Consider the following 15,289-nt stretch of genomic DNA (forward strand, 5'->3'; position numbering starts at 1 on the left):
CACACTGATCCCATACCCCCAGGCCTCACACTGACCGTTAACCCCAGGCCTCACACTGACCCCTTACCCCCAGGCTTCACACTGACCGTTACCCCCAGGCCTCACACTGACCGTTACCCCCAGGCCTCACACTGACCCCTTACCCCCAGGCCTCACACTGACCGTTACCCCCAGGCCTCACACTGACCGTTACCCCCAGGCCTCACACTGACCGTTACCCCCAGGCCTCACACTGACCCATTACCCCCAGGCTTTACACTGACCCTTACCCCCAGGCCTCACACTGACCATTACCCCCAGGCCTCACACTGACCGTTACCCCCAGGCCTCACACTGACCGTTACCCCCAGGCCTCACACTGACCGTTACCCCCAGGCTTCACACTGACCATTACCCCCAGGCCTCACACTGACCGTTACCCCCAGGCTTCACACTGACCGTTACCCCCAGGCCTCACACTGACCGTTACCCCCAGGCTTCACACTGACCATTACGCCCAGGCTTCACACTGACCGTTACCCCCAGGCTTCACACTGACCATTACGCCCAGGCTTCACACTGACCGTTACCCCCAGGCCTCACAAAGACCCATTCCCCCCTGGCCTCACTCTGACCGTTACCCCCAGGCCTCACACTGACCGTTACCCCCAGGCCTCACACTGACCGTTACCCCCAGGCCTCACACTGATCCGTTACCCCCAGGCCTCACACTGACCGTTACCCCCAGGCCTCACTCTGACCGTTACCCCCAGGCCTCACACTGATCATTACCCCCAGGCCTCACACTGACCCCATACCCCCAGGCCTCACACTGACCATTACCCCCAGGCCTCACACTGACCATTACCCCCAGGCCTCACACTGACCATTACCCCCAGGCCTCACACTGACCGTTACCCCCAGGCCTCACACTGATCATTACCCCCAGGCCTCACACTGACCGTTACCCCCAGGCCTCACACTGACCGTTACCCCCAGGCCTCACACTGACCGTTACCCCCAGGCCTCACACTGACCATTACCCCCAGGCCTCACACTGACCGTTACCCCCAGGCCTCACACTGACCCCTTACCCCCAGGCCTCACACTGATCCGTTACCCCCAGGCCTCACACTGACCGTTACCCCCAGGCCTCACTCTGACCGTTACCCCCAGGCCTCACACTGACCGTTACCCCCAGGCCTCACACTGACCGTTACCCCCAGGCCTCACTCTGACCGTTACCCCCAGGCCTCACACTGATCATTACCCCCAGGCCTCACACTGACCGTTACCCCCAGGCCTCACACTGACCCCATACCCCCAGGCCTCACACTGACCCCATACCCCCAGGCCTCACTCTGACCGTTACCCCCAGGCCTCACACTGACCATTACCCCCAGGCCTCACACTGATCATTACCCCCAGGCTTCACACTGACCGTTACCCCCAGGCCTCACACTGACCGTTACCCCCAGGCCTCACACTGACCATTACCCCCAGGCCTCACACTGACCATTACCCCCAGGCCTCACACTGATCATTACCCCCAGGCCTCACACTGACCGTTACCCCCAGGCCTCACACTGACCGTTACCCCCAGGCCTCACACTGACCGTTACCCCCAGGCCTCACACTGACCCCATACCCCCAGGCCTCACACTGACCGTTACCCCCAGGCCTCACACTGACCATTACCCCCAGGCCTCACACTGACCGTTACCCCCAGGCCTCACACTGACCGTTACCCCCAGGCCTCACACTGACCGTTACCCCCAGGCCTCACACTGACCATTACCCCCAGGCCTCACACTGACCGTTACCCCCAGGCCTCACACTGACCCCATACCCCCAGGCCTCACACTGACCGTTACCCCCAGGCCTCACACTGACCGTTACCCCCAGGCCTCACACTGACCGTTACCCCCAGGCCTCACACTGACCGTTACCCCCAGGCCTCACTCTGACCGTTACCCCCAGGCCTCACACTGACCCCATACCCCCAGGCCTCACACTGACCGTTACCCCCAGGCCTCACACTGACCATTACCCCAGGCTTCACACTGACCGTTACCCCCAGGCCTCACACTGACCCCTTACCCCCAGGCCTCACACTGACCATTACCCCCAGGCCTCACACTGACCGTTACCCCCAGGCCTCACACTGACCATTACCCCAGGCTTCACACTGACCGTTACCCCCAGGCCTCACACTGACCCCATTACCCCCAGGCCTCACACTGACCCCATACCCCCAGGCCTCACACTGATCCGTTACCCCCAGGCCTCACACTGACCATTACCCCCAGGCCTCACACTGACCGTTACCCCCAGGCCTCACACTGACCGTTACCCCCAGGCCTCACACTGACCATTACCCCCAGGCCTCACACTGACCATTACCCCCAGGCCTCACACTGATCCGTTACCCCCAGGCCTCACACTGACCATTACCCCCAGGCCTCACACTGACCATTACCCCCAGGCCTCACACTGACCCCATACCCCCAGGCCTCACACTGACCGTTACCCCCAGGCCTCACACTGACCGTTACCCCCAGGCCTCACACTGACCCCATACCCCCAGGCCTCACACTGACCATTACCCCCAGGCCTCACACTGACCGTTACCCCCAGGCCTCACACTGACCGTTACCCCCAGGCCTCACACTGACCGTTACCCCCAGGCCTCACACTGACCATTACCCCCAGGCCTCACACTGACCGTTACCCCCAGGCCTCACACTGACCGTTACCCCCAGGCCTCACACTGACCCCTTACCCCCAGGCCTCACACTGACCATTACCCCCAGGCCTCACACTGACCGTTACCCCCAGGCCTCACACTGACCGTTACCCCCAGGCCTCACACTGACCGTTACCCCCAGGCCTCACACTGACCGTTACCCCCAGGCCTCACACTGACCGTTACCCCCAGGCCTCACACTGACCATTACCCCCAGGCCTCACACTGACCATTACCCCCAGGCCTCACACTGACCATTACCCCCAGGCCTCACACTGACCATTACCCCCAGGCCTCACACTCACCATTACCCCCAGGCCTCACACTGACCGTTACCCCCAGGCCTCACACTGACCATTACCCCCAGGCCTCACACTGACCGTTACCCCCAGGCCTCACACTGACCGTTACCCCCAGGCCTCACACTGACCGTTACCCCCAGGCCTCACACTGACCGTTACCCCCAGGCCTCACACTGACCGTTACCCCCAGGCCTCACACTGACCGTTACCCCCAGGCCTCACACTGACCGTTACCCCCAGGCCTCACACTGACCGTTACCCCCAGGCCTCACACTGACCATTACCCCCAGGCCTCACACTGACCGTTACCCCCAGGCCTCACACTGACCGTTACCCCCAGGCCTCACACTGACCATTACCCCCAGGCCTCACACTGACCGTTACCCCCAGGCCTCACACTGACCATTACCCCCAGGCCTCACACTGACCGTTACCCCCAGGCTTCACACTGACCCCATACCCCCAGGCCTCACTCTGACTGGCTGTTTCCCCGCCCCCCCGGGCCTTGTGCCAACCGAGACGCACTCACCAGGTAGGAGCTCAGTAACATGCTGAGTGCTGAGAGTTGGATATTCACATTTTTCTCACGCTCGAAACTATTGCAACCTTCTGTATCCACCAGGAAGATTGCCATCTGTTGGACACAAGTGAAAACGAATAAGTTATAACGTTTGGTGGTCATTCTGGGAGGGGGGACTAATCTTGTCGATGCCTGATCTTTCAAGATGACAACAACTTCTCATTGATTCACTTACAGCTTGAGGAGAACTCTCATCATTGCCGGTTCGGTTCTGTATGTCTCCGATTGCAGGAAAAGCCTCTGACTCGCACCCTGCTCGTGATCACCCACTTAATTGTCTTTAACCCATGCTTCCCCAATGTCCCTTCCTAACATCAGTGCCATTAACTATTTTAGAAATCCCCCAGTGCTTCCTCTGGGGGACAGATTATCCGCTAACGTCTGCTTCCGCCGCACTTTCGGGAAAAGCATTGCAGACCTGGCATCCCATTCGATCATTCGGATCGAGAAAGAAATTGAAGGCGCAGAGATTGGAAAGAATTGGAGACAAACATAGACTTTGATGCACATCACCATTCTCCCTTCAACTGTACAGCAACCTGAACTGCGGCGCTCCCTCAGCACCGACCCTCCCACAGTGCGGCGCTCCCTCAGCACTGACCCTCCCACAGTGCGGCGCTCCCTCAACACCGACCCTCCCACAGTGCGGCGCTCCCTCAACACTGACCCTCCCACAGTGCGGCACTCCCTCAGCACTGACCCTCCCACAGTGCGGCGCTCCCTCAGCACCGACCCGCCCACAGTGCGGCACTCCCTCAGCACTGACCCTCCCACAGTGCGGCGCTCCCTCAGCACTGACCCTCCCACAGTGCGGCGCTACCTCAGCACTGACCCTCCCACAGTGCGGCGCTCCCTCAGCACTGACCCTCCCACAGTGCGGCGCTCCCTCAGCACTGACCCTCCCACAGTGCGGCGCTCCCTCAGCACTGACCCTCCCACAGTGCGGCGCTCCCTCAGCACCGACCCTCCCACAGTGCGGCGCTCCCTCAGCACTGACCCTCCCACAGTGCGGCGCTCCCTCAGCACTGACCCTCCCACAGTGCGGCGCTCCCTCAGCACTGACCCTCCCACAGTGCGGCGCTCCCTCAGCACTGACCGTCCCACAGTGCGGCGCTCCCTCAGCACCGACCCTCCCACAGTGCGGCGCTCCCTCAGCACTGACCCTCCCACAGTGCGGCGCTCCCTCAGCACTGACCCTCCCACAGTGCGGCGCTCCCTCAGCACCGACCCTCCCACAGTGCGGCACTCCCTCAGCACCGACCCTCCCACAGTGCGGCACTCCCTCAGCACCGACCCTCCCACAGTGCGGCGCTCCCTCAGCACTGACCCTCCCACAGTGCGGCGCTCCCTCCGCACTGACTCTCCCACAGTGCGGCGCTCCCTCAGCACTGACACTCCCACAGTGCGGCGCTCCCTCAGCACTGACCCTCCCACAGTGCGGCGCTCCCTCAGCACTGACCCTCTCACAGTGCGGCGCTCCCTCAGCACAGAGTGTTACAGAGAGAGAGAGACAATCGAGCTCTCACCTACCTTACCCTGCTCTGTGTCCCATCAGGAAAGGTACAGAGTGAGAGTGTGTTACAGAGAGAGAGACAATCGAGCTCTCACCTACCTTACCCTGCTCTGTGTCCATCAGGAAAGGTACAGAGTGAGAGTGTGTTACAGAGAGAGAGACAATCGAGCTCTCACCTACCTTACCCTGCTCTGTGTCCATCAGGAAAGGTACAGAGTGAGAGTGTGTTACAGAGAGAGAGACAATCGAGCTCTCACCTACCTTACCCTGCTCTGTGTCCATCAGGAAAGGTACAGAGTGAGAGTGTGTTACAGAGAGAGAGACAATCGAGCTCTCACCAACCTTACCCTGCTCTGTGTCCATCAGGAAAGGTACAGAGTGAGAGAGTGTTACAGAGAGAGAGACAATCGAGCTCTCACCTACCTTACCCTGCTCTGTGTCCATCAGGAAAGGTACAGAGTGAGAGTGTGTTACAGAGAGTGTGCTGTCCTTTACCTTTCCCTGATCTGTGTCCATCAGGAAGGGTTTGCTCCAGATAAAAACACCCTGGGTTGTGGTGTGTATTCCAGGTCTGTATTTGAATCCTTGGAGATCTTCATCTTCTGCTCCCATCCAATCCTGGTCACCGCAATCCTGAGGGAATTGGACAGGAGATTAAAATAGGCTCAATCTTCACAGCCGTCTTCCCGAGAACCTGTCCACCCTCCCAGGTAGTGGAATGTCTCCAAGACTGATGATCTCATCATGGGGATGCATCAGAGTGTTCGAGGTTAGTTCCGGTACAGAAGTCGAAGATCTCCCTCTAAATTTGAATGACAGCTCCTTCAGTGAGGGGTAGACAGTGCGAAGCAACAGCAACTGAGTGATTTTGGAATTGTAACCCAAAGGCCCTGACTAATGTCATAGAATTACCGAATCCCTGCAAGTGCAGAAGGAGGCCATTCAGCCCATCGAGCCTGCACCAACAACAATCCCACCCTAGCCCATAATTCCATGTGTTTACCCTGCTAATTCCTCTGACACTAAGGGACAATTTAGCATGGCCAATCCACCTAACCCGCACATCTTTGGACACTAAGGGGCAATTTAGCACGGCCAATCCACCTAACCTACACATCTTTGGACACTAAGGGACAATTTAACATGGCCAATCCCCCTAACCCACACATCTTTGGACACTAAGGGACAATTTAGCATGGCCAATCCCTCTAACCCACTCATCTTTGGACACTAAGGGGCATATTTAGCATGGCCAATCCACCTAACCTACACATCTTTGGACACTAAGGGGCAATTTAACATGGCCAATCCACCTAACCTGCACATCTTTGGACACTAAGTGGCATATTTAGCATGGCCAATCCACCTAACCTGCACATCTTTGGACACTAAGGGAAAATTTAGCATGGCCAATCCCCCGAACCCACACATCTTTGGACACTAAGGGGCATATTTAGCATGGCCGATCCACCTAATCCACACATCTTTGGACACTAAGGGACAATTTAGCATGGCCAATCCCCCTAACCCACACATCTTTGGACACTAAGGGGCAATTTAACATGGCCAATCCACCTAACCTGCACATCTTTGGACACAAAGGGACAATTTAGCATGGCCAATCCACCTAACCCACACATCTTTGGACACTAAGGGACAATTTAGCATGGCCAATCCCCCTAACCTACACATCTTTGGACACTAAGGGGCAATTTAGCATGGCCAATCCACCTAACCTGCACATCTTTGGACACTCAGGGACAATTTAGCACAGCCAATCCACCTAACCTGCACATCTTTGGACATTCAGGGACAATTTAGCATGGCCAATCCACCTAACCTGCACATCTTTGGACACTAAGGGACAATTTAGCATGGCCAATCCACCTAACCTACACATCTTTGGACATGTCTGGAGCATCCGGAGGAAACCCACGCAGACAAGAGGAGACCATGCACAGACAGTGGCCCGAAGCCGGAATTGAACCTGGGTCCCTGGCGCTGTGCTAACCCACTGTGCCTCGTTCTGCAGGGTAGGGGTTTTAGGATTCTAGGAGCTGTCCACAGACTTGTCAAAGAATAACCTGACACAGGCATACTCAGAGAATCGTATGTGGCAGAAAATTCCCCCGACACCACCATCGCCATTCCCAGGGACAGGGCAGACCCAGGGAAGGTCGCCGCACTGTGGTGTCCAGTTAGGAAGAGGTACCCCGGGAGTCCTCAATGATCGACTCCAGACCCCATGAAGTCTCATGGCACCAGGTCAAACATGGGCAAGGATCCCTCCAACTGCTTAACAAATACCATCCCTCCTCAGCTCATGAATTGAGGCTGAAGACGACTTGGAGGAAGCACTGAGGGTGACGAGGGTGCAGAATGTATTCTGGTGGGGGGGACTTCAACGTCCATCATCGAGAGTGGCTCGAGAGCGGCACCACCACAGACTGAGCTGGTCGGATCCAAAAAGACATGGCTGCTGGACTGACAAGAGAGAAAAACAACAAGAGAGAAAAACATACCTGACCTTCCCCTCACCCAACATTTGTTCCCGACAATATCAGTCGGAATCATCATTGTCCAAATTGATAAGAATTTAAAACCAGAACAAAAATGAGCCTCTCGATTCCTGCCACTCATCCGAAAAATATGGCTGATTTGGCTGTAACCTTTACTGCCCATCCCCTAACCCCCCCTGCAGTAACCTTCAACCCCCACATCAATCAGACATCTGGCCAATGAGTCCTTGATGCGACCGGAACTTGATGGGTTGGGTTATAAGGAGAGGCTGGATAGACTGGGACTTTTTTCTCTGGAGCGTAGGAGGCTGAGGGTTGATCTTATAGAGGTCTATAAAATAATGAGGGACAGAAGGACATAAGAAATAGGAGCAGGAGTAGGCCATCGAACCCCTCGAGCCTGCCCCGCCATTCAATAAGATCATGGCTGATCTGAAGTGGATCAGTTCCACTTACCCACCTGATCCCTATCACCCCTAATTCCCTTACCGATCAGGAATCCATCTATCCGTGATTTAAACATATTCAACGAGGAAGCCTCCACCACTTCAGAGAATTCCAGAGATTCTGAGAGAAGAAGTTCCTCCTCAACTCTGTCCTAAACTGACCCCCCCTTTATTTTGAGGCTGTGCCCTCTAGTTCAAGCTTCCTTTCTAAGTGGGAAAAATCTCTCCACCTCCACCCTATCCAGCCCCTTCATTATCTTATAGGTCTCTAGAAGATCCCCCCTCAGCCTTCTAAATTCCAACGAGTACAAACCCAATCTGCTCAGTCTCTCCTCACAATCAACACCCCTCATCTCTGGTATCAACCTGGTGAACCTTCTCTGCACTCCCTCCAAGGCCAATATATCCTTCCGCATATAAGGGGACCAATACTGCACACAGTATTCCAGCTGCGGCCTCACCAATGCCCTGTACAGATGCAGCAAGACATCCCTGCTTTTATATTCTATCCCCCCTCGCGATATGGGCCAACGTCCCATTTGCCTTCTTGATCACCTGTTGTACCTGCAGACTGGGTTTTTGCGTCTCATGCACAAGGACCCCCCATAGATCAGCCAGATAGTCAATATCTTTTCCCAAAAAGGGGAGTCTAAAACTAGAGGGCATAGGTTTAAGGTGAGAGGGGATAGATACAAAAGTGTCCAGAGGGGCAATGTTTTCACACAGAGGGTGGTGAGTGTCTGGAATGAGCTGCCAGAGGCAGTAGGAGAGGCGGGTACAATTTTATCTTTTAAGAAGCATTTAGACAGTTACGTGGGTACGATGGGTACAGAGGGATATGGGCCAAACACGGGCAATTGGGATGAGCTGAGGGGTTTTAAATAAAAAGGGCGGCATGGACAAGATGGGCCGAAGGGCCTGTTTCCATGCTGTAAACCTCTATGACTCTATAAAGGTGATTCGCGGAGGCTTGCGAATGCTGCATACACTGCACCCCATTCCCCATACATACACTGCACCCCATTCCCCATACATACACTGCACCCCATTCCCCATACATACACTGCACCCCATTCCCCATACATACACTGCACCCCATACCCCATACATACACTGCACCCCATTCCCCATACATACACTGCACCCCATACCCCATACATACACTGCACCCCATACCCCATACATACACTGCACCCCATACATACACTGCACCCCATTCCCCATACATACACTGCACCCCATAGCCCATACATACACTGCACCCCATACCCCATACATACACTGCACCCCATACCCCATACATACACTGCACCCCATACCCCATACACACACTGCACCCCATACCCCATACATACACTGCACCCCATACCCCATACATACACTGCACCTCATACCCCATACATACACTGCACCCCATACCCCATACATACACTGCACCCCATACCCCATACATACACTGCACCCCATACCCCATACATACACTGCACCCCATACCCCATACATACACTGCACCCCATACCCCATACATACACTGCACCCCATACCCCATACATACACTGCACCCCATACCCCATACATACACTGCACCCCATACCCCATACATACACTGCACCCCATACCCCATACATACACTGCACCCCATACCCCATACATACACTGCACCCCATACATACACTGCACCCCATACCCCATACATACACTGCACCTCATACCCCATACATACACTGCACCCCATACCCCATACATACACTGCACCTCATACCCCATACATACACTGCACCCCATACCCCATACATACACTGCACCCCATACCCCATACATACACTGCACCCCATACCCCATACATACACTGCACCCCATACCCCATACATACACTGCACCCCATACCCCATACATACACTGCACCCCATACCCCATACATACACTGCACCCCATGCCCCATACATACACTGCACCCCATACCCCATACATACACTGCACCCCGTACCCCATACATACACTGCACACCATACCCCATACATACACTGCACCCCGTACCCCATACATACACTGCACCCCATACCCCATACATACACTGCACCCCATACCCCATACATACACTGCACCCCATGCCCCATACATACACTGCACCCCATACCCCATACATACACTGCACCCCATACCCCATACATACACTGCACCCCATACCCCATACATACACTGCACCCCATACCCCATACATACACTGCACCCCATACCCCATACATACACTGCACCCCATACCCCATACATACACTGCACCCCATACACCATACATACACTGCACCCCATACCCCATACATACACTGCACCCCATACCCCATACATACACTGCACCCCATACATCATACATACACTGCACCCCATGCCCCATACATACACTGCACCCCATACCCCATACATACACTGCACCCCATACACCATACATACACTGCACCCCATACCCCATACATACACTGCACCCCATACCCCATACATACACTGCACCCCATACCCCATACATACACTGCACCCCATACACCATACATACACTGCACCCCATACCCCATACATACACTGCACCCCATACCCCATACATACACTGCACCCCATACATCATACATACACTGCACCCCATGCCCCATACATACACTGCACCCCATACCCCATACATACACTGCACCCCATACCCCATACATACACTGCACCCCATACCCCATACATACACTGCACCCCATACCCCATACATACACTGCACCCCATACATACACTGCACCCCATACCCCATATATACACTGCACCCCATACCCCATACATACACTGCACCCCATACCCCATACATACACTGCACCCCATACCCCATACATACACTGCACCCCATACCCCATACATATACTGCACCCCATACATACACTGCACCCCATACCCCATACATACACTGCACCCCATACATACACTGCACCCCATACCCCATACATACACTGCACCCCATACCCCATACATACACTGCACCTCATACCCCATACATACACTGCACCCCATGCCCCATACATACACTGCACCCCATACCCCGTACATACACTGCACCTCATACCCCATACATACACTGCACCCCAAACCCCATACATACACTGCACCCCATACCCCATACATACACTGCACCCCATACCCCATACATACACTGCACCCCATACCCCATACATACACTGCACCCCATACCCCATACATACACTGCACCCCATACCCCATACATACACTGCACCCCATACATACACTGCACCCCATAACCCATACATACACTGCACCTCATACCCCATACATACACTGCACCCCATACCCCATACATACACTGCACCCCATACCCCATACATACACTGCACCTCATACCCCATACATACACTGCACCCCATACCCCATACATACACTGCACCCCATAACCCATACATACACTGCACCTCATACCCCATACATACACTGCACCCCATACCCCATACATACACTGCACCCCATACCCCATACATACACTGCACCTCATACCCCATACATACACTGCACCCCATACCCCATACATACACTGCACCCCATACCCCATACATACACTGCACCCCATACCCCATACATACACTGCACCCCATACCCCATACATACACTGCACCCCATACCCCATACATACACTGCACCTCATACCCCATACATACACTGCACCCCATACCCCATACATACACTGCACCCCATACCCCATACATACACTGCACCCCATACCCCATACATACACTGCACCCCATACCCCATACATACACTGCACCCCATACCCCATACATACACTGCACCCCATACATACACTGCACCCCATACCCCATACATACACTGCACCCCATACCCCATACATACACTGCACCCCATACCCCATACATACACTGCACCCCATACATACACTGCACCCCATAACCCATACATACACTGCACCCCATACCCCATACATACACTGCACCCCATACCCCATACATACACTGCACCCCATACCCCATACATACACTGCACCCCATACCCCATACATACACTGCACCCCATACATATACTGCACCCCATGCCCCATACATACACTGCACCCCATACCCCATACATACACTGCACCCCGTACATACACTGCACCCCATACCCCATACATACACTGCACCCCATACCCCATACATACACTGCACCCCATACCCCATACATACACTGCACCCCATACATACACTGCACCCCAAACCCCATACATACACTGCACCCCATACCCCATACATACACTGCACCCCATACCCCATACATACACTGCACCCCATACCCCATACATACACTGCACCCCATACCCCATACATACACTGCACCCCATACATACACTGCACCCCATGCCCCATACATACACTGCACCACATACCCCATACATACACTGCACCCCATACCCCATACATACACTGCACCCCATCCCCCATACATACACTGCACCCCATACATACACTGCACCCCATGCCCCATACATACACTGCACCCCATACCCCATACATACACTGCACCCCATACCCCATACATACACTGCACCCCATACATACACTGCACCCCATACCCCATACATACACTGCACCCCATACCCCATACATACACTGCACCCCATACCCCATACATACACTGCACCCCATACCCCATACATACACTGCACCCCATACCCCATACATACACTGCACCTCATACCCCATACATACACTGCACCCCATACCCCATACATACACTGCACCCCATACCCCATACATACACTGCACCCCATACCCCATACATACACTGCACCCCATACCCCATACATACACTGCACCCCATACCCCATACATACACTGCACCCCATACATACACTGCACCCCATGCCCCATACATACACTGCACCCCATACCCCATACATACACTGCACCCCATGCCCCATACATACACTGCACCCCATACCCCATACATACACTGCACCCCATACCCCATACATACACTGCACCCCATGCCCCATACATATACTGCACCCCATACCCCATACATACACTGCACCCCATACCCCATACATACACTGCACCCCATACCCCATACATACACTGCACCCCATACATACACTGCACCCCATACCCCATACATACACTGCAGCCCATACATACACTGCACCCCATACCCCATACATACACTGCACCCCATACATACACTGCACCCCATACCCCATACATACACTGCACCCCATACCCCATACATACACTGCACCTCATACCCCATACATACACTGCACCCCATGCCCCATACATACACTGCACCCCATACCCCATACATACACTGCACCTCATACCCCATACATACACTGCACCCCAAACCCCATACATACACTGCACCCCATACCCCATACATACACTGCACCCCATACCCCATACATACACTGCACCCCATACCCCATACATACACTGCACCCCATACCCCATACATACACTGCACCCCATACCCCATACATACACTGCACCCCATACACCATACATACACTGCACCCCATACCCCATACATACACTGCACCCCATACCCCATACATACACTGCACCCCATACCCCATACATACACTGCACCCCATACCCCATACATACACTGCACCCCATGCCCCATACATACACTGCACCGCATACCCCATACATACACTGCACCCCATAACCCATACATACACTGCACCCCATACCCCATACATACACGGCACCCCATAACCCATACATACACTGCACCCCATACCCCATACATACACTGCACCGCATACCCCATACATACACTGCACCTCATACCCCATACATACACTGCACCCCATACCCCATACATACACTGCACCCCATACCCCATACATACACTGCACCCCATACCCCATACATACACTGCACCCCATACCCCATACATACACTGCACCCCATACCCCATACATACACTGCACCCCATACATACACTGCACCCCATACATACACTGCACCCCATACATACACTGCACCCCATACTCCATACATACACTGCACCCCATGCCCCATACATACACTGCACCCCATACATACACTGCACCCCATACAAACACTGCACCCCATACTCCATACATACACTGCACCCCATACATACACTGCACCCCATACTCCATACATACACTGCACCCCATACATACACTGCACCCCATACCCCATACATACACTGCACCCCATACCCCATACATACACTGCACCCCATACATACACTGCACCCCATACCCCATACATACACTGCACCCCATACCCCATACATACACTGCACCCCATACCCCATACATACACTGCACCCCATACCCCATACATACACTGCACCCCATACCCCATACATACACTGCACCCCATACCCCATACATACACTGCACCCCATACCCCATACATACACTGCACCCCATACCCCATACATACACTGCACCCCATACTCCATACATACACTGCACCCCATTCATACACTGCACCCCATACCCCATACATACACTGCACCTCATACCCCATACATACACTGCACCCCATACCCCATACATACACTGCACCCCATACCCCATACATACACTGCACCCCATGCCCCATACATACACTGCACCCCATACCCCATACATACACTGCACCCCATACCCCATACATACACTGCACCCCATACCCCATACATACACTGCACCCCATACCCCATACATACACTGCACCCCATTCCCCATACATACACTGCACCCCATACCCCATACATACACTGCACCCCATACCCCATACATACACTGCACCTCATACCCCATACATACACTGCACCCCATACCCCATACATACACTGCACCCCATACCCCATACATACACTGCACCCCATACCCCATACATACACTGCGCCCCATACCCCATACATACACTGCACCCCATACATACACTGCACCCCATACATACACTGCACCCCATACTCCATACATACACTGCACCCCATGCCCCATACATACACTGCACCCCATACATACACTGCACCCCATACATACACTGCACCCCATACATACACTGCACCCCATACTCCATACATACACTGCACCCCATACATACACTGCACCCCATACCCCATACATACACTGCACCCCATACATACACTGCACCCCATACATACACTGCACCCCATACCCCATACATACACTGCACCCCAT

The 15,289-nt window shown here is 54.3% G+C and overlaps 1 protein-coding gene across 1 annotated transcript in view; it reads right to left on the bottom strand.

The window, feature by feature from the left end:
* The window catches only part of LOC144487820 (RING finger protein 112-like), a 73,171-nt gene that overhangs the window by 18,711 nt on the left and 39,171 nt on the right, over window positions 1-15,289 (bottom strand). The window contains exons 3-4 of the mRNA XM_078205893.1: window positions 5,616-5,753; window positions 3,557-3,661 (exon numbers count right to left, since the gene is read on the bottom strand). Of these exons, the coding sequence (XP_078062019.1) occupies window positions 3,557-3,661; window positions 5,616-5,753 (243 nt within the window). The remainder of the gene's footprint in view (window positions 1-3,556; window positions 3,662-5,615; window positions 5,754-15,289) is intronic.

This window comes from Mustelus asterias, unplaced genomic scaffold (assembly GCF_964213995.1).
Source record: "Mustelus asterias unplaced genomic scaffold, sMusAst1.hap1.1 HAP1_SCAFFOLD_1059, whole genome shotgun sequence".
NCBI classification, from domain to species: domain Eukaryota; kingdom Metazoa; phylum Chordata; class Chondrichthyes; order Carcharhiniformes; family Triakidae; genus Mustelus; species Mustelus asterias.